This window comes from Musa acuminata, chromosome BXJ2-11 (genome assembly GCF_036884655.1).
Source record: "Musa acuminata AAA Group cultivar baxijiao chromosome BXJ2-11, Cavendish_Baxijiao_AAA, whole genome shotgun sequence".
Lineage (NCBI taxonomy): Eukaryota > Viridiplantae > Streptophyta > Magnoliopsida > Zingiberales > Musaceae > Musa > Musa acuminata.
Window position 1 is genome coordinate 29514945 of NC_088348.1, and position 19838 is coordinate 29534782.

At 35.9% G+C, this 19838-nt stretch overlaps 1 protein-coding gene across 7 annotated transcripts in view; it reads left to right on the forward strand.

Annotated features, from left to right (window-relative positions):
• LOC135626708 (DNA polymerase zeta catalytic subunit-like) overlaps positions 1–19481 on the forward strand; it is a 41612-nt gene extending 22131 nt beyond the window's left edge. For 5 of the 7 annotated variants that reach the window (XM_065132231.1, XM_065132233.1, XM_065132235.1 and 2 more), the window contains 12 exons: positions 573–1854; positions 4383–4637; positions 4701–5155; positions 5393–5535; positions 8061–8643; positions 9578–9724; positions 11183–11458; positions 14424–14531; positions 17421–17626; positions 17712–18015; positions 18122–18787; positions 19108–19481. In XM_065132231.1, the coding sequence (XP_064988303.1) occupies positions 573–1854; positions 4383–4637; positions 4701–5155; positions 5393–5535; positions 8061–8643; positions 9578–9724; positions 11183–11458; positions 14424–14531; positions 17421–17626; positions 17712–18015; positions 18122–18787; positions 19108–19281 (4599 nt within the window). In that variant the 3' untranslated portion in view covers positions 19282–19481. Of the gene's footprint in view, positions 1–572; positions 1855–4382; positions 4638–4700; positions 5176–5392; positions 5536–8060; positions 8644–9577; positions 9725–11182; positions 11459–14423; positions 14532–17420; positions 17627–17711; positions 18016–18121; positions 18788–19107 lie in introns of all 7 variants that reach the window. The other 2 variants (XM_065132234.1, XM_065132232.1) reach the window with 2 other exon arrangements.
• Positions 19482–19838: the final 357 nt, after the last annotated feature.

Sequence of the window (19838 nt, forward strand, 5' to 3'; positions counted from 1 at the left end):
ACAGGCTACAGGGAGTGTGGGGTAGGGTCTAAAATGGATTTCTGCTAGGATTTGATTAGAGATATACTTTCTTTTCCTTGTAGCTGTAATTTCTTGATTTGGAATACAACCAGTTAATATAATTATTATGCAGTATGGACACAAGTGTGATGGTTGTAATGATGTTGGCTGGTTCAGAATGCATGAAGTAATGAGCAATTTTTTCAAGTAATGCTGAGAATAACTTTTAAACTATGCATCATGATAACGGTTTAATCTGTCAATTCTACTTTTATTTTTCTTGTGGCTTATTTTAATTAGAAAAATGATCTGCAGTTAAAAAGAAAAAGAATGGGCCTGAACACCCTAAATGGAGTGGTCCATGTCCCAGTTCGCACCGAAACAGTAAGTACCAATTGGTATGGACCAGTCCGGGCGAAATTGAGTTCCTTGGTATCACCCATAATTGATCAAAGTATAAGATATGCATGTTAGAATATTTTTTTTAAAATTAAGTGTATTACATTAGCTGTGTTTTTCAGTTGTTTATTATGCTTTATTTAACTTTCTAAACATTTGTTCTGGTCTTATAGAGCTTATCTACTGAAGCTCTTGGGCTTTTAGGTTGGCTCGCGTCTTCTCAAGCGGCAGAGGATCTGGATAATGATGATGAACTAGTTCATGAAGCTATTCTCACTCCTTTATTGTCAACAAAATCCGTCAAAAAGGCTTTAGAAATAGCTCATTTGGACTATGAGCATGCTTCTCAGCAGGAATGCAAGGACATTCTTGATTCCGTTGATTATATAATTAAGCCTGATGTAGTGAAGAAACATAACTGTTCTCATGAGCCAATGACTGTTTCTTCATCACAAAATACAATTCATCAAGCTCATGGAACATCAGATGATAGCTCTGTAACTCCTGAAAAACGTTGTCATTTTGAGATGAACACAAGTAGTAGGAAATTGAAATCATCTTTAGATCTTTCTGAGATGAATACAAGAATAAAGTGTGGTAGGAAATACAAGAAAGGTAACATTCTGTGGGGTCATTTACCCATTTCATCTGCTAAGAGGGAGCATGATGATTTTGAATCTGCTTCGTATTCTTGTCTTGATGACTTAATGGAAAATGATGGCGAACCTAGCATCTCATCTAGGAGCAAAGGGGATAAGAATTGCCATGCTTCAAATACAGTTGCAGATACTTCTGGTAGGAAGCTAGGAAAGCCACTGACTTCCTGCTCTGTTAGAGATCTGATGAGGCAAAAGCGTCACTTCAAGGTTGGCTACGCTGAACCCGAAAGAACTTTAGTTGAGGATTTATCTGAGACAGAAAATGGTAAAAAGAAAAACCTTTATTCTGAAGGTTCACTATGTTGTGCTTTGCCTATGAGTTTACATGTTGGATCATCTTGTGTTGGCCAAGAGAATTCAACATGCCCTGCAAATTGTATTCTGGATCGACACACATCACCTGTTGTTGATGAACGTATTATTGAGCATCATGATAATAAGCACATCAGTCAAAGGGATGTGCAAAATGCTCAGCAGATTTTTCATGACACAAATATTAGCAGTCATGCAGAGTCAAATATGGCATTAGATACAAATATGTTGCAAAGAAATTATAATGGGACTGGAGAAGGGGACATAGGAAGCAATACATCTAGCCCTAGCAATAGAATACTGACATCTCACAATGTGGAGAAAACTTCGACAGCATATGTTGAGATGAGTTATAGCCATAAGCCACCTTCTAAAGACCAAATAATGGGTATTCTAGAGGATTCTAAAGATGCTACAGGGAATGTTACTGGAATAACAAGTGCTCATGATGAATCACTTGACTTTGACTCTTGCTGCATGAACAGTAAGTTATTATTTGATTAATTCTCTTTAACATTGTGATAGAGGCTTAAATGATTTACAGAGACATTTGGAATCTTTTTTATATGTCATTTGCTTCATTGTGTTCATACTTCACAGAACTATTTCGTATGGTGAATGAAAGGATTTTTTGAGAATTTTGCCTTTTGATAAAAGATTTTGTAGACTATTGTGATTGATTGACTGTTAAAAGCTCAAATTTGAGGTTACGTCTTCTGAATTTCTTTGACTGTCCTTATGAATCTTTATCAAAATTGAAGCTTAACACATTTCTAGATGAATACTGAGAAAAGGGTGTCTCTCATGTTGGAGGTTTATATGTACCACTGAAAATTCTCTGCTACCATCTCGGAATTATATGTTGGTATCTGGCACTTTGTATACAACCAAGGGCAGTGCCAGTGCAAAGCATCAGTTCGTGTGGTTTTAGCTTCCTATGCTTCTTTCCATTTTTTTAAGTTACGACTCTTAAGTGTGTGAACAGGGACTTAGGTACATGCATTATTTGTTATAAATAAAAATTTGTGGACTTCTCTCGTCTAATTTGAGCTGCTTACCTTCTCTCTTATTCTTTCTGATCTCACTTATTTCCTAGGACTTCTCTGATGATTTGTTGTTTATACTTTATATACCTTGTTTCTCTTCTCTAATCTTACTTGTCCTTCCCAACTTATATTTTTCTCTCTTTCGTCTATCGGATTCTTTTGCTTTTAATGTGTATCCTTAATTAAATTCACAAAAGATTATTGATTAGTTTTGTGATACTTTAAATTTCAAAATTGTCCCACATTGGATGTCATATATGACATGAAATTGTATCTGACACCGAAGAGTATCTAGCTTTTAAAATTTATTGTTTTTTGTTTATTTGCATCTTTATCTTTGCTTGTGAACCACAACGAATTAATCCTATGCAATTAGTGAAAGCATCTGCACTAGGAACCTTGGAAGATTTATCCTATGCATCTATCAGTGATCAGTGGGGAGGGAAGCATCAAGTTGGCTTCCTTCATCGGACCATAAGGTTTCCATGTTTGTCCGAGAATCTTTCTACCATCTAAATGATTTTGTACTTCTTTATTTTTTTAATGTTGGGTTCTTGTATAACTTTGTGTTTCAATCTTAGTGTTAAAAGAACTAAATCTTGTTATTTTAGCGTCTGATTGAATTTTAGTATCTAATTCCGGGATCATGTAAAATCCTATTCTGAATCATAAGAAGGATGGATCTGTTTATTTAAAATGGTTACTTGTCTTCCATAAGGGACTGGTTTGATGTTAGTATGTTGAGTTTATGAAGTAATAAATAACTTTTTCTGCCCTGCCATAACTGGTTACCTGTTTTCTTCCTATCATTCACATGTTTTCCATTTATTTCTCTTTTTTAGTCTCACTTTATCATATTGTATAGCCAAATGTTTCTGCAATTGAATAAATAGCAATTATATGTCATCTATCTTCTCTGTTAGTTTGGATATAAAACCCACAGGTTGCCTTGTGTCTTTCTTGCTTCTTATCTTATATTTTACTCTTTGCTGATGTGGAATTGGTAGCGTGGAATCTGTATGACTGAACATATTCTGAGTTCCTGCTTGCTCCAATTTAGACTGATTGATACATGTCTGACATACTGTGGAAAATACATCACATGGTTTACAATGAGGTTTTTTTGACTTCTTAGACTTATTCCAATAAACTACTTAGATTTGGAATACCCAAATATGCGCAAGAGATGGTTTTGTACTCCAGTACAAGGCATATAATTTCGAATGATACTACTCGGTATGGGCGATATGTACTGGTCCGACAGCATATCGATACATGGACCACCTGCTATTGGGTGGTATTTTTTTATTTATAACTATATATATATATATATATATATATATATATATATGCCCGGCGATGTCGCACATTTTTATTTATTTATATATATATATAAATATATATATAAATAAAAAGATTATATATATTTATATATATAGAGGTGACGTCACCTGTTCGAAAAAAATTATTTTTTTACTTATATATATATATATATATATATACACACACACACCGAGCGGTATACTGCTCGGTATACTACTGTATACCGTGAAAATCTCGAAACTTCGGTATTATTTCAATCCTTGCTCCAGTAATTGATTTATAGCTTGCAGAAACAGAATGTTGCCTATTTGAATACTTTGTCCTGACTTATCATTTGAGTGGCTTAATTGGCGAACCTAGTTACACATATGGATCTCCTCAGTCAGATGGTGAACCTAGTTACATATAGTTCTCCTCAGTCGGACCCGTAGGTATCTGTATTCTGTCAGAAAGTACTGCATTTACAGATATAAACATGCACCTTCTGTGGGTGGGTGGTTATTTGTGCTCAATGAATTGACTGATGTGTTTTTTTTTTTGTTTTTTTTGGAGTGATTATTCAGTGACTCTTTATAACTTGTACATTTTTGCTCTATAAATTATTCTGTTTATTCCTTCAATATATATATACATTTTTGTGTAGGTGATTTGCTGGGTATGAATGATTTGCTCCCATTTTTCAGAAGAGATTTTGAGCTTAAGAAATCAAACCAGTCGTCACATGATATGGGAAGTCATGGGAATTTTCAAGAATCTGCACTTGGTATTCCAACTCACTTCCAAAATGATGGTTCAGTTCTATATTTGCTCACTCCTGAAACTTCACCTCCATCTGTTGACTCTGTTTATCAATGGCTTTTGCAAGTGGAGCAGCAAAGATGTTCCAATTACACCACTGGTATGCGCACTATCCAAGAATGTTTTCATACTATACCGTAGATGCAATTAATATGATCTTTAGTATTCTTAGGTACTTCTACGGGGAACCTTCTACCAATTTCACAAGATACCTCTTTGAAGTTGGAAAAGAGTGTCGAAGATGCCTGCAGAGAGATTGATTGTTGCCCTCACAAAATAGCTAAAGTTTATCCAAGTAATATATCAGGAGCTTTCCATCATGGTTCCTTACCAGAAGATAATGTTGCTTTACTTGAGAAGCCTGATAAGTCTCCATTAAATCAAGAAAATATAAGAAATCCTCCGGTTGGAAGTTTTGTTCATACCATCACTTCTGTTGGAGAATCCAAATTATCTAGTATTTTCTTGGGGGAAAATGTTCCTTGTAGTAGTTGGCAAGATGTCTCTCAGATTTCAGGCCCAGATGATAAATCAAATCTTACTCCTCTTAGTCAAATTGGTTTTCGTGATCCTGCAAGTATTGGTGGTGGACAACAATTAACAGTAATTAGTCTGGAGGTTGGTTCTCTTTTGGATTGGTAATTTATTTCGACTGCTTGCTTGCATTTGTTTGCTTTGTCCTGTTTCATTATTCTTCTTGGACTTGTTCATTCCTGTGTGATTTTTTGTAAAGCTAATAGTGCCTTTCATTATTACAGGGTAACCTGCCTTCTTTACTAAAATACTCAAGTAATATACCCATTGCATTTTCAGTTTGTGACTTTGGTGTAACTTCACTATCCATTTGGTTATCAGGTTCTGGCAGAATCTAGGGGAGATCTCCGACCTGATCCTCAGTTTGATGGCATCAATATTATATCTCTGGCAGTTCAGGAGGATACAAGACCGACATTTGAAGTTTATGTGCTTATACGTGGTGTCAATGATGAACCACAAAGGTGTTTATTCCTTTAGTTTTTCTTTTTTTTATTGCATTCTGACTTTCTCCTGCTCTGTTTAAATTGTCTGGTGAGTTTGATAATATTGATTTTTTAAAATCTAATCTGTGTTTATTGACATTGTTATTGCAACTGCATGAAATCCTCGAGTTTGGAGTGCATTATATTTATAGTTTTTTTGCAGCATAATGAGTTTTAGTTGGTTTGATCTGTCGGAAAAGAAAAATTGTCGATTTACATGATTTTTATGTTGGGTTTTAGTTGGATTGTTGATATATGTGCTCCCATTGGGTCAATATTTTCTCAGCGTTGAGTAAATTTTAGTTCAAATTTCCAGTTTCTTATTAAGTTTCTTGTGTTCAACTCTTCTCTTTATTTCCTGATGGCTTCTAACTGCAGTAATTCATGAGAGTCATCAATAGTGGTAAGTAAATTTTTGGTTTAGTTCCTTTTATATCCGTAGCGGTGTCGCAAGTTTGAACTTTCATTAATCTTCTATTTCTCTGCAATTGGGGGTATCATTGCTCAATAATAATTACACTTTTAATCTTTGTTTTGTTATTTACCAGTAATTAAACATACTTGCAAGCATAGTCCATCATTTGTCACTTTTTGTTCCTTTGTTGCAGTGCATTATTTTGATAGATTCTGTGGATTTAGTGCTACATGTTCTGTATCCTGGATGGACTTATTGTGATACTTAATGGAAGTATGCAATAAATACATAAAAAATTTAGCGTTATTGTTTCTTTTTAAAAATTCCTTGAATTAATGCTTAAATTATTTTAAATCAATGCTCAAAGTCAAAAGCTTTTATGAGTTAATACCTATGTTTGAAATTCCAGTCTGGATTTGGTTTTGGACTGTTGTCAAATTCCAATTATACTAGTTCCATCAAATATGGTTATGGTTTTGGGCCAGGAAGCACAGAAGCAGTACAGGGCACATGACATGACAAACCTTAAAATAATAGGAAACATCAACACATTCACACATCAATGAGAACATATATTCTTATATTATTATTTTTTTGTACAACTTATATTGAAACTTCTTGTTTCGCTGACTTGCAAAGTCATCTTGGCATTGGGCTAAATAAAGATGTTTTTTGAAATAGTTTTGGAAGAAAAAAAAAGAAGAAACAGTTATTGACCATCACTTTATTGATCATTTGGGCTAATTACTGATCAATCCTAACTTTACTACTATTTACAAGTTGAGATCACTGTTTATATATTTATTACATTTGGACCAGCTAACAGGGCATAAAATAGAAACAGGACATTTGAGAAATTTGAAGATGTTATTTTTTTAGACGAAGCAAGGTTTTACATATCAATCCATTATTTTCTTTGATAATGGACTGCTATGATGCTGAGATAACAAGCGGTATACTGACCTATACTATCCAATATCACTGGAAAAAATTAGAAGTGGTATACTGAATGATATTAAGCTGTATTGTCTATTGCCGGTGCTTGGTTGAACCATGAAATACTATTTTATACATATCAGTCGGACTGGTATTTTAGACCATAAAATAAAGTGATATTAAGCATTGGACTAAAGATTGACTAGAATGAGAGCTTCTAGGCTAGGCTCTTTTATAATACTACTGAATTGCCTTGTTCATCTTTACTTTTGAACTGTTTATTTGTTATTAATCATTAACCACATTGTATCATTAAATTATTAGATGCCAAATAGATAAATGATTCTTGGATATTTAGCACTTCACCCTGTTATGCAAGGTACCGAGAATTCATGTGCTTAACCATGATATGCAATTTCGAATGGTACCGTCTGGTACGGGCGATACGTACCGGTTCAATGACATACCGGTACGTGGACCGCTCGTTACCGGACGATAGTGCTACAGTAATACAATGTAGTTATTCCGATCCATGAATGCTCAGGAATATGCTGTAGTTATTGCTACACAGTAATACACTGTAGCTATGGTACAGTACTGCAGTATTATACTGTAGCAGTGCTACAGTGCTACAGTAAGAGGAAATCACTCGATAAACCCTGATGTATTGTTTGGTACGCTCTGGTGTACCGCTAGGTATGCCCCTTACCGTACCATACTGAGCCAACCTCGAAACACCGGTACAGTATGATATTGCATACCTTGTCTTGAACTGTGACTATTGAAGGTATTTGTCTTTCTACTTTGATTTGTAGGTCGTGTAGCAAGTCTTTTTTGTTGCTCTACGGCATTCAGCAGTCAGCACCATGTTAAAAGGGCTTAGATTTGGATGAAGACTGACCAACTACTCTGTTTGATACTTTAGCAGACCCTTCTCGATTTGGAATTTTGCTGTGTAGCAGGTCTCACTTTGTATGACAAGGTTTTGAATAACATTGATTATGATCATAACTTGATTCATATAGTTTATGCTGTGTATAGAGGTGTTAGGTCAAAGACTTGGTTTGCCTACTCTTTTTATGATGCATTTTTTGTCAGTAACACAATGAATCAGGATACTTTGTTCTTATGTCACTCAGTCTGTTATTTACAGAAATAAAGATGGAATAACTGATTACAATATATTAATATTCAATGAGGAAAAACACCTCCTGGAACACTTGGTAAAGATTATATCTTCGGTTGATCCAGATATCCTAATGGGATGGGAGATTCAAGGTGGATCTCTGGGGTTTATTGCTGAAAGATCTGGATATCTTGGTATAAATTTGCTAAAGAGCATTTCCAGGACACCTTCATATGAGTTGAAGCAAAGAATCGGGGATCCAGCTAATTCTGAATTGTTTACTGAGATATCTGAAGCTTCAATTGCTAATGCTGGTCTTCAGGTTGCAGTAGTTCAAGATGAATGGGGCCGTACTCATTCCAGTGGGATACATGTTGGCGGAAGGATTGTGCTTAATGTATGGCGCCTCATGCGGTCTGAGGTTAAGCTAAATATATACTCTATTGAAGCTGTTGCTGAAGAAGTTCTAAGGAGAAAGATCCCATCAATTCCTTACAAAGTATTGAACCATTGGTTTATAAATGGCCCTGGACAATCAAGATATCGGTGTATCAGTTACCTTGTTGAGAGAGTTAAGCTGAGTCTAGAGATAATGTATCAGCTGGATATGGTATAAATCATTCTCTTCTACACATCATATTTTCTTTAAAGTCAACAGCAATTGGCTGACAATACCTTTTTATTGATAGCAGTAACTTCATTACAAATTTTAGAAGATCCATTGTTCATTTTCTAATCTGTTGATCTTTTCGTGTAACTCATTGTTGGCAGAATTTCCACATTGCACCAAAAGGACATTTTTGACATCTTAAAAAGCATTTTCTCATTAGTGACTTATTTGAACTTCATTAAAAGTAGGCTTAAATGCTCTTGATTGTAGTAAAAATTTTGCCTTGTACATAGACGAATAGCATGAAAATCCATGTATCTGATTCAGAATAGTTGGAGCATCACAGATTCTTCTTATTGTCGTTGCTGTTACTTCAACTTGATTTAGTTCAGAAATGGATTGAGAGCTCTCTCCATGTATTTTTTATCAAGAATTATTAATTGTCACATTCTACATGTAGGTAAAGTGGTAAACCCTCTAATGATGAATACTTAATGCATTTCCTTTTTTCTGAATAGTTTACCTTCTAGATGACTTGTGTTTTAATTTTGAGTATAATTCATAGTTGATGTGATTTTGGGATTGGCCTTTTGACTAAACTGTCATCCATCTCTAGTTAATGGCAACAGAGTTTCCATTTTTCCCTATGTCACTATTACACTTGTTTGGCCTGACTTCTATTCTGCTTACCTTCAAAATGTTAGCTATAAGTCCCCTCAGATTGAGTTGATTTGTAATTTCACTTCTTTTATTAGAGAAAAATAGTATGCTTATCTTGTTTTGAACCTTTAACATTTTGTCGGTTAGCAATAGAATGAATGCACAATGTATTGCTGAATTTTAGTTAAAGTCAATTTTAGTGCAAAAAGAAAGTCTATGTTATCTAATAGTAGAGTTCTATATGGGCATTAAATGTGTCTTTCTTCTGTCACAGATAAATCGAACTTCTGAGCTTGCTCGTGTCTTTGGGATTGATTTTTTTTCGGTCCTTTCTCGAGGATCGCAATTCCGAGTTGAATCTATGCTTCTAAGGTTGGCACATACACAAAATTATCTCGCAATTTCTCCTGGAAATCAGCAGGTCTGTTGACCAATCCTGTAAACTCTATTTATTTACCATAGTGCTCTTCCTGTTGATGTTTTCTATTGATTTGGTACACTTTCTTAATTAATTGCTATACTTGATTGCCATTTCTCCTATTTGATGAGGATAATTTTATGAGAAAGAAAAGAAAAGGTTTTGCTCTAGAAAGGATTCTTTGGTGACAGTTCCTCATCTACAATGAACTAAATGATGATGAACGGTGACTAATACAGCACCAGTGATCAAAGTTAAATCCTTAATTAACTAATTTTCCTTCTATAGATTAAGAAAATTACCTCAAAAGAGTCTAAGGAGCCTGGGATAGCAGTTTCATTAAGTGTAATTAAATTGAAACATTTCAAAAGTGAGTAGCCAACAGCGACAACTTTGAACGGAATAGCTAGAGATAAGTAAACTTGGTTGATTATAGGGTATGTGCATTTCTAAAGTCACTATGGAACTTGAGTTTCAAAATGTAAAACTGACTTTTTGGTTTCTTAAACATTTCTTTGGCAACCAACAAAAATTATGATGCCCATGTTTTTGGATTCTTTCATCCATAAGTTGTGTATACTACTTAAGCTAATTAGAATGTGCAAAAAGGCTTGTTTTTAGTTAGTCACTGGGATGGGCATGCCAAGAATATAATGTTTAAATTTTCATCCTGAACTGATAATTTTGGCTTTTGTAAGTTTTAAATGCAGTAGGTGTTTAGAGCAGCTGATGCCTTGTGGGAAGCAATGCCCTTAGTGAATAAGAAATCATTTTTCTGGTAGATACTGATATTAGTTGCACAAGGTTGTACAAATTAGTGAATGTGACACAAAGTCGATGTATGACCTGATTATATTGGGAGGGTACATAAGCAAAGAAACCCATCAGCATTCTGTATATTCTTCGATTCTCTTCCGATTTAGATCCAATGCACATCAAGTGTCTTGAGGAGCATCCATGATATACAACTGGTCGAAATATCAGGTAAGGCATTTGCAGTATGTGGAGCACATGCTGTATATGTAGCTCAAGTTAAATACTTGAAAAAATAATAAAGTTCAAATTATCAAATACGTAATGGATGGAATTTATTCTTATTTGAGTTCTATAAATGAATGACCATAAATTCTACTAAGAATACAATAGTATTGGTTTAAAAAATACTAATGAGGAAATATTATTCACGTGTGATATCACATTGTCATGGTTATGTGGGCCATGCATGCACACAGTTTTCATCATACATATAAAATGTACAATATGATGAGGCTTCATAGCTTTATGCTGGGACTTGATTGTTTATACGTTTGTGGCCACATAGGCAATATTTTCACACATGATGCACATCTGCTCGTGTTTTCTATACATAGTGGGTGCTTCAGCTTTTCTCCTAATCAATCTATCATATGTTTAAAATAATGTTATATGAATGATGTGTTGAAGCCAGATCATTTGATGCAGGTGGCCTTACAACCTGCAATGGAGTGTTTACCCCTTGTAATGGAGCCAGAATCTAATTTCTATGAGGACCCTGTTGTTGTACTGGATTTCCAGTCTCTTTATCCCTCCATGATAATAGCATATAATCTCTGCTTTTCTACTTGCTTGGGCAAAGTTGTTCCTTCAAAGTCAAATGTACTTGGAGTCAGTTCTTACTCAGCAGACCCACATTTTTTCAAGGATCTAAATGAGCAGCTTCTGCTAACTCCAAATGGAGTCATGTATGTCCCTTCAAAGGTGAGCTTTTACTGTTTTTTATGTAGTCTAATTCTTTCCCCTTAGATGTGAAAGAGGTAATTACATTATATAGAAATTTTACTGGTGGATAAATCAAATGAAACTTTCCTGTTATTTAGAATGTCCTACAAGTATGAACTGGCAGACATTTCTTCTTAAGTCAGAGGGAAAACCTGTCATTGAGTTTGAAGTTGATATGTTTCACAAAATAAGATTTCATTGATCCCTCATTCAAAGAATGAGGAAGAAAGACAAGAATCCTTGATTGTGATCTAAGCAAAAGTGAGTTTTGCATTAAACCTTGCAAATTTGATCAATGTTGATAATTGTCCTGACAGGGTTTATGCAAGCTGTTACCTGCTTAAAGTGATCATCCATATGTGGGGTGAGAATATTAGAGAAATGATTTGTTACAAAAGGTACAAATTTATTTTTGACTTAATACTGAAATAATAACTTAATGATTCAAATATCCCGAACAAAAAAAAATGTAAAGGCTAATCATGCAATACATGGAAGCCGCATAATGGATAAAGTGTCCAGAAAAGGATGAAGTGAAGTATATTTCATGGAACAATCATACAATTCCGGGACGTAGCTTTTATCTTTGGTTGATATTGGGCAGATTTTGGTATCTGTCCCGAAGCTAGAGCCTTCCTACATTTAAGTTGGCATGTAGGTTCGTTAAAGGTTCACTTTGTATTACCCAAGGTTCGCAATACCGTATCGTACCGGTGTTTCGACCTGAGCTCGGTACCGGTACGGTATGGTATACTAAGCGGTACACCCAGGTGTGTCGAGTACTGTAGTAGTACCACAGTGCTACAGTGCACTCGGACCGGTAACAGGTGGTCCACGTACCGACAACCAGTTGGACCGGTATGTACTGCCCGTACCGGGTGGTACAGTTCGGTACTGCAGACCATGGTATTACCCATCTACTTCATCGGCAAGTCTGTAGCTAATGGGCCCTCTTGATAAGAATATTAAAAGCAAATAATCCCAGTAGAATGTTTAATTACCTTATTAGGATCTTAATAATCCTAAACTTTGTAAACAATGAAATAATTGCATTTATACTTTGTAATGAATGCTATAACCATATATATTGGGCAATTTATGGAGGGAAACAAAACTGTAAACATCACAGACACTATATGTTGCAAAAGTCCATTGATGAATCCCAGAAGTAGGAGTTGGTCCCCTTTCAAATTTACTGGGAAAGTAAAACATTATTTACTATCAACTATCTGTTTTTAGAGAGAATTCTTATTCTTTGCATAATTGGGTTGCATGACAAATGAATGTGGTTATTTTATTACAACCAATACCTTATTAGGATCTTATTACGACTAAAGTGAAACGGTTTGTAAACTGGAGGCTGTGATCAACAAAGTCATGGTATATTTTTGCCATCAAATGCCAGTTAGAACCTGAAATGTATGTGTCTGGACTATTTTAAATAACCTCAGAGTGTTGCCAAGAGATAGACTTCCTTTCTTGATAGCGGCACCCAATCAGGTCCATGCTTCGACCACAATAACGGTTTATTTATGCTGGGAGGAAATTCCTCTAGATTAACTTGCCACCAATCAAGAACATCGTCCTTGTTTTCATTTTTTCTCATCACCTTTAGTGCCAGGGTACTAGGGAAAGCTGCCACACAAGCTGCCACACAAACACTAGATTATGAGGATTCCAATTTTTCTCACCTTTGGAAATTCAAAATTGGTTAAAGGGAAAAAAAGGGCTTCAGTCTCAAGTTTGTTTCAATCAAACAGGTTGAAAGAAGAAAAGGTTGAGATTACATAAGTCTTGACTTGTTCAAGATTTTGTAAAGTCTGTTTTTGTCATTTATTAGAATCATGGTTTAAAATTTCACCCAATCTAGTCCGGCATCCATGTTTTTGCTCGGTAACCTGCATTAATTGGGCTTGCTGGGCCTGAGTCGAGTGGTAAGTGAACCGTTACTAAGCCTTAACTAGGTTTAATTATTTAAAGTTTGACAGTTGCTTTTGTCTTTTTATTAATACCTCCTCATTCGTTTTCACAAATGCTGCTCACTGCCACTCTCGTACCGGATACATCTCTTCCTCATCCTCTTCTTTTTCTCCTTCTCTTCCTTCTACTCCACTCCTCTTCTCCTCCACTGCCTCCTTTTCCTTTTCATCCCTTTCCTACTTTACTCCTCTCCTCTTCTCAATGTCGACCAGTATGTCAGTATATCATGTGTTGGTATGCTAATACATACCAGATCTTTACCAGTGACCGATACGGGGTATGGTTTCAAAATTTAAAACCATGATTAAAATATCATCTGATCTGGGGCTGTCTGCATCTCAGTTTTCACCATGATTATTTACCTACTGTGTTAGGTGGCATAAAATCAGATGCAAGGTGATAAGTGTTGAGCCAACCTAAAACTGAGACGTCACTCTAGGGCCCTTAGTCATGACTGATAACATTACTGTCTTAGAGGTTTATGGATGTTGTTAACTCAAAGTTGATGTTTGTAGGGCTTGACATTGTTTGAGTTTCCTTCTGTAGTTGTTTAGATCTCCTTCTGATAATTTGTAATTGCACCAACAGCTATTAAATAGCAAATAGTAAACATGCATCTATGGGGTAATTTGTCAATTGAATTTTTAGTTCTTGTAAGCATAGCAACAACGATAACAACATATATGAGTTAATTTGTCAATTTATTTTGTCTGTTGAAATGTTGTTTGTTGTTCTTGTAAGCATAGCATAAAAATATTTCTTAATTTTAACGTGCTGGATTTAGACTTTTCCATAAGAATTGGAAACAGCTTGTCTAACATGTGAATACTCTGTTATATATGGTTTTATACTTTGTAAACTGCTTATTGCTTCTTGATTGCTGTTTAGAACTCCAGCCTGTTTGTTGCTTTAACTGGTAATTAACTGATAAGTTTGATTCTTGTGGTTTCTCTGATTGATTCAGATTCGTAAAGGTGTGCTTCCCCGTCTCCTAGAAGAAATTTTATCTACTAGAATAATGGTAAAGCAAGCAATGAAAAAATTAAAGCCTTCGCAGCAGGTTCTGGAAAGGGTATTGTCATTCTTCTAAATACCAGTTCTTGGTGGCATCTACTATTTCTTTTCTTTGATGATTCACATACAGACAACATCTCAAACTCATAAAGTGAGAGAACAGGTTATCAATTGAATTTGGGAATTTCCTCTATATTAAATAATAACCTGATGTAGTAAAGCTATGCCATTAGAGTTTGCCTTCCATCTGCTTCAGGTACTATGAAATTGTAAACGGCTATATAATCTGCTTCAAAACTTGGAATACTATAGTTGCAGTGCTTGAGCCATTAGTGGACTACAATTTCTTTAATCTGGAGCAGTAGCCTTAAATTGGACATATGGAATCAAAACACTATATGGTTTAAGTACATTGGTTTAAGTACATTGTGGGCTATATAGCCCAGTAAGTTTATCATCTGAGCTTAACAGGCAGTAAGCAGAACGGCGTCCAATTGTACTATTCGAAACCAGTACCTTTTTTTATTTCTGTCAACTGTCATAACTATCCTTTTCTCTCTTCTTATTCTTCTCTCTCTCTCTCTCTCTCTCTCTCTCTCTCCGTCATGTTGTTGCTGCTTGCTTCTCCCCACCATGTTGCTGCCGCCACCGCCTTGTCATTGTGTCGCTGCCAGCATCATGTCCAATTGGTGCACCGCCAATTATTCCATCAACTCCTTCAACTTCTCTTCCTCCTCCCACTCCATCTCCTCCCCTCTTCTATCTGTCTTTCTCTTTAATTTGGGTCATCCTGCCTGTACCAAGTGTTGGTTCCACCCCAAATTGTTATCATACTTTCAGTCGTTGACCAATATCAGTTCTAGACCAAGATTTTAGTTTATGATCGGCGCTTTAGTACTTAAAGATTAGTGAATGTGGTCGTTGGTACCCTGAGAGGGAATATTGATTGTCTATAGAAATCTTCTTTATTATCCATTGGAATATGTTATGATATCATTCAACGTACCATTTATTACCTTTTGTGTTAGTTTGCACTTTGAACAATGGTGAGATATGCCATTAATTTTGGCATTGCTGTTGGCTATTTTTTCAACCTGGTTACTGTTAGTTATAGGCTTAAGATTTAATTGGATATATTAGTCGTTGAACTTTAGTAAACTAAATGCAATACCTTTCCTGATCATCTATAATTGTTAACTTTAGCTGCAGAAGGTTGAATACAGTAGTGATGAATGAATTAACTATAGTTACACCAATAGTTGAATGCTGATATAATCCACCTGCAGATGGTATAACTATGGGGATAAAACCTGTTATATTAAAATCCTTAACCACTATGCTCCGCAAACTAAAAAGCTCTTGTGATAGTGATATACACAACAATTTCATTGTAGATGTATGATGTTCTTGAGCATTCATGACATAAATAGATGAAGAAGGGTAACATTTCTTCAAGTGCATATATATCTGATAAATCAATTGTGTTATATTCAGTTCAGAATCATGTGGATTGTTAATGCCTTAATGAGATACTAAATTATACCAATGAATAGATGCATCTGCTTAGTATGTATGTTACAACCTTACTTTCTCAGGTACTGTAATATAGGCCCTCTAAAATATTTTCTTGAGTGCCATAGTTACTTCTTGCCAAGTCTGGCTAATGGTTAGGGATTGAGAATGATTAAGATCGGAACAATGTGATGAGAACTATATGCTATGTTCCCCATTGGTGTCTATGCCATGGAGTGGTTATCTGACACTTCCACTCTCCAATTTATAGAGTTTGCCATTTGACAATGCTTGTTTTATTGGTAGTAAATTTATTTAACTCAAAGGTTTGAATACCAGTCGAACTGACAAACTGATACATATCAACTTGTATTTATTTGTCTGACCAAGAACTAGTACAAGACCATATGACTCAGTATGAGTGATATTCATTTTTTATTAATTTTTTCTGGTGGTAACATATGATGCAAGACATGCCATCTAATATACAGGTATTGTACTGGTCTGAGAAGCTGTCAAAACCAGTATTGGTTGATTTTAGACCTTGACTCAATCAATTCCGCAGATACTAAAGTTCATTTTCTTTTGTTTAATGCTGTAAAGTGATTTAAGTCTATTTTCTTTATCAATGTGTGGGTTCCACCCGTTGAGCTCGTCTTTTGGTCAAATTCCTTTCTTCTCTCACTTGTGCACTGTCATGCTTCCTCTATCTAAAAGTCGATCCTTGAACAAAGTGGTTGTGATTAAAATCTGCTCAATTGGTCTGACCAAAGCCCAAGTATCTGACAAATGTCTGCCACTAGTGAACTGCATATAAACAAGGGAAGGGATGACAGTCTTTTTTATTTTTTTCTTTTTCCTCTTGGGGAGGGGGAGGGGGGAGGGTGAAGGATGGAGACTCGGCAATAAAGTAATATAAGTAGATGAAGATAATTCTTCAATCCTGATGGTTCTTTTAATGGTAATCTTGGTTGGTGATTGCAAAGAAAAGTTGTTGCTTCCGAAGGAAAGGACTAGTAGTTTGTTGTATTCGGAGTATGGGAATAGAGAGAGGGTGTTCAGATGACTGTCTGTTTCCACGTGGCCAGTCAGGCAGCTGCTGCAACTGGGGTAGGGAGGAGGAAAAGTGCGTGGACACCATAGATTTTAGATGAATGGATGAGCACTGTAGATTCCTACTGCACTATTCTAATTTCAAGCATTTGTTCAAGTACTGCACCTCATCCAAATCTTTTGTTGCTTTAGTTTGGTATTCTGCAAGACTACAGGATTTTCATGTTAAAATCACCATTTCTTTCCTCACCTGATGTTTTTCCAGATTTGATCAGTTTGACAACTTCATTTTGTGTAATGTCTAATGCCAAATCACATATTATGATCAAGTTAATTTAGTTTTCTAGTTCTTAAAATAATTTTAGGTGTGTCTTATCCGCAGATTTATAATGCAAGGCAACTTGCTCTAAAGCTGATAGCAAATGTTACTTATGGCTACACAGCTGCTGGATTTAGTGGTCGTATGCCTTGTGCAGAGCTAGCTGATAGCATTGTACAGTGTGGTCGTAGAACACTTGAAGCAGCTATCTCATTTGTAAATGAGCACCCTAGGTGGAAAGCCAGAGTTGTCTATGGTGATACGGATAGGTATATGCAAAGACATCGCTTTTCTCTCCCACTCTAGCCCAACTTCTGTAATTCTAACTTTTTTCCAATCATTTCTTCTATCTAGCATGTTTGTTCTCCTAAAAGGGCGCAATTTGGAAGCAGCATTTAGAATAGGAAATGAAATTGCATCTGCAGTAACTTCGATGAACCCAGATCCAGTGACTTTGAAATTGGAAAAGGTTTATCAGCCTTGTTTTCTTCTCACCAAGAAGCGGTATGTTGGTTATAGCTATGAAAGTCCTGATCAGGCAATACCAAAATTTGATGCAAAAGGTATAGAAACCGTGCGGAGAGACACATGCCCAGCTGTTGCAAAGACACTGGAGAAGTCTATAAGATTGATTTTTGAGCATCGAGATATATCAAGAGTAAGATTTCTAATTTAACTTTTTATGGTTCTTTAACTCTATGCATGGATCTAATGCCTCCAAATTTGGTACCATATCTAATTTTAAAAGCCATTTATTGTGGAAGGTAAAATCCTATCTGCAGCGTCAATGGACCCGAATATTATCTGGAAGGGTGTCTCTCCAGGACTTTGTTTTTGCTAAGGAGGTACACCTGGGTAGCTACAGTACTCGAATGTCTTCCCTTCCACCAGCAGCAATTGTTGCTATCAAAGCAATGAATGCAGATCCCCGAGCAGAGCCACGCTATGGAGAGCGTGTGCCATATGTTGTAGTTTATGGAGAACCTGGAGCTCGTCTTATGGACATGGTTGTTGATCCACATGATCTTCTTGAAGTCAATTCTCCATATAGGTTGAATGATCATTATTATATCAAGAAACAGATCATTCCTGCACTGCAGCGAGTACTTGGACTTCTTCGTGCTGACCTGAACCAGTGGTTTTTGGAAGTGCCTCGCCCTGTCAGACCAATATTGGCTCACTTTTATGCCTCTCAATTTGGGTCTTCACATGATTTTGATTACAATGGACCAGGAACATCTAGGAAAGCACAGGTGAAAAGAAGTAGAATAGATACCTATTACACCTCAAAACATTGTATCCTTTGTGGTGACTTGGTCCAGAGATCAAAATTTCTATGTGATGTATGCTCCGAAAAGAAACCATTTGTTGCAACAGCTCTAGTCAGTAAAACTTCAAGATTGGAAAGAGACATTCAACATTTAGTTGCTGTAAGTTTCCTCTTAACTTTTGTTGCCTTTGAATCTTTTATTTCAAAATCACGATTCGCTTGAGTGGATGAAATGAATTGTGCATCTGGCTTGGTAAAATAAGACTACTGGCTGTAGCCATCAAACCACTGAGATGTGCAAAAATCCTCATTATTATTGTTCATGTATTCATTTTACGATACTGGGACCTTTTTTATATATTGTTTTATGTAATTTTCAGTTGTGTATCATGTGATAATTGACTGTAAATGTCACTAATATTCATTAGCAGATTTTTGTGCTATTCTGTTAGAACTAATTGCCATTCTTTGCTTTTGTAGATATGCAGGCATTGTGGTGGTGGTGATTACAACCCAGGAAGTGGAGTGCAGTGCAATTCTCTTGCATGTTCAGTCTTTTATGAGAGGCGAAAAGTTCAGAAGGAATTGCAAGCCAATTCCATAGTTGCAACAGAAGCAGGACTGTATCCCATTTGCACGGCCGAATGGTTCTAGCCTTTAATTTAATGTTGTAACGGTTGTAGCATAGGTGTATATTATTGTGCCTTTTATAGCCTTTTTCTTTTTGTGGCAAGAACAGGATGGGGTTGTTCCTCACCATTGTTTTTTCTGAGAAGAAATTTGATGTAAAATATGTAGCGAAATATGTTGTTCTTATTTGGCAATATGCATATTTTGCCGAATATGCAGCATCACATCTTCGTAGTGGAGCCTTGACAGCAAAGTAAGAATGGTCCTTGTGATATGAGTGATCAGGACCCATGTCATATGAAATAACCTGTTAGTTTGCTAGGATTAATTCTTTCGAGATTCTGCACTGGCGGGCTCATGCGTACATATTCCTGTGTTGCTGCAAGTTGTTTTTCTTTATGAACGGCTTCAAGATTGGCTGGCCATTTCTGCTTTTCTAAGAGCAGAGAAAAACCGCAATTTTAACTCAGATTTGTACCCACAATATAAAAGACTCGATAGAACATCGAGAGTGCTTATTATTTAATATTGATTTGATATCAAGCATGCCAAAATTATGTCATGGATTATGGGATGACATT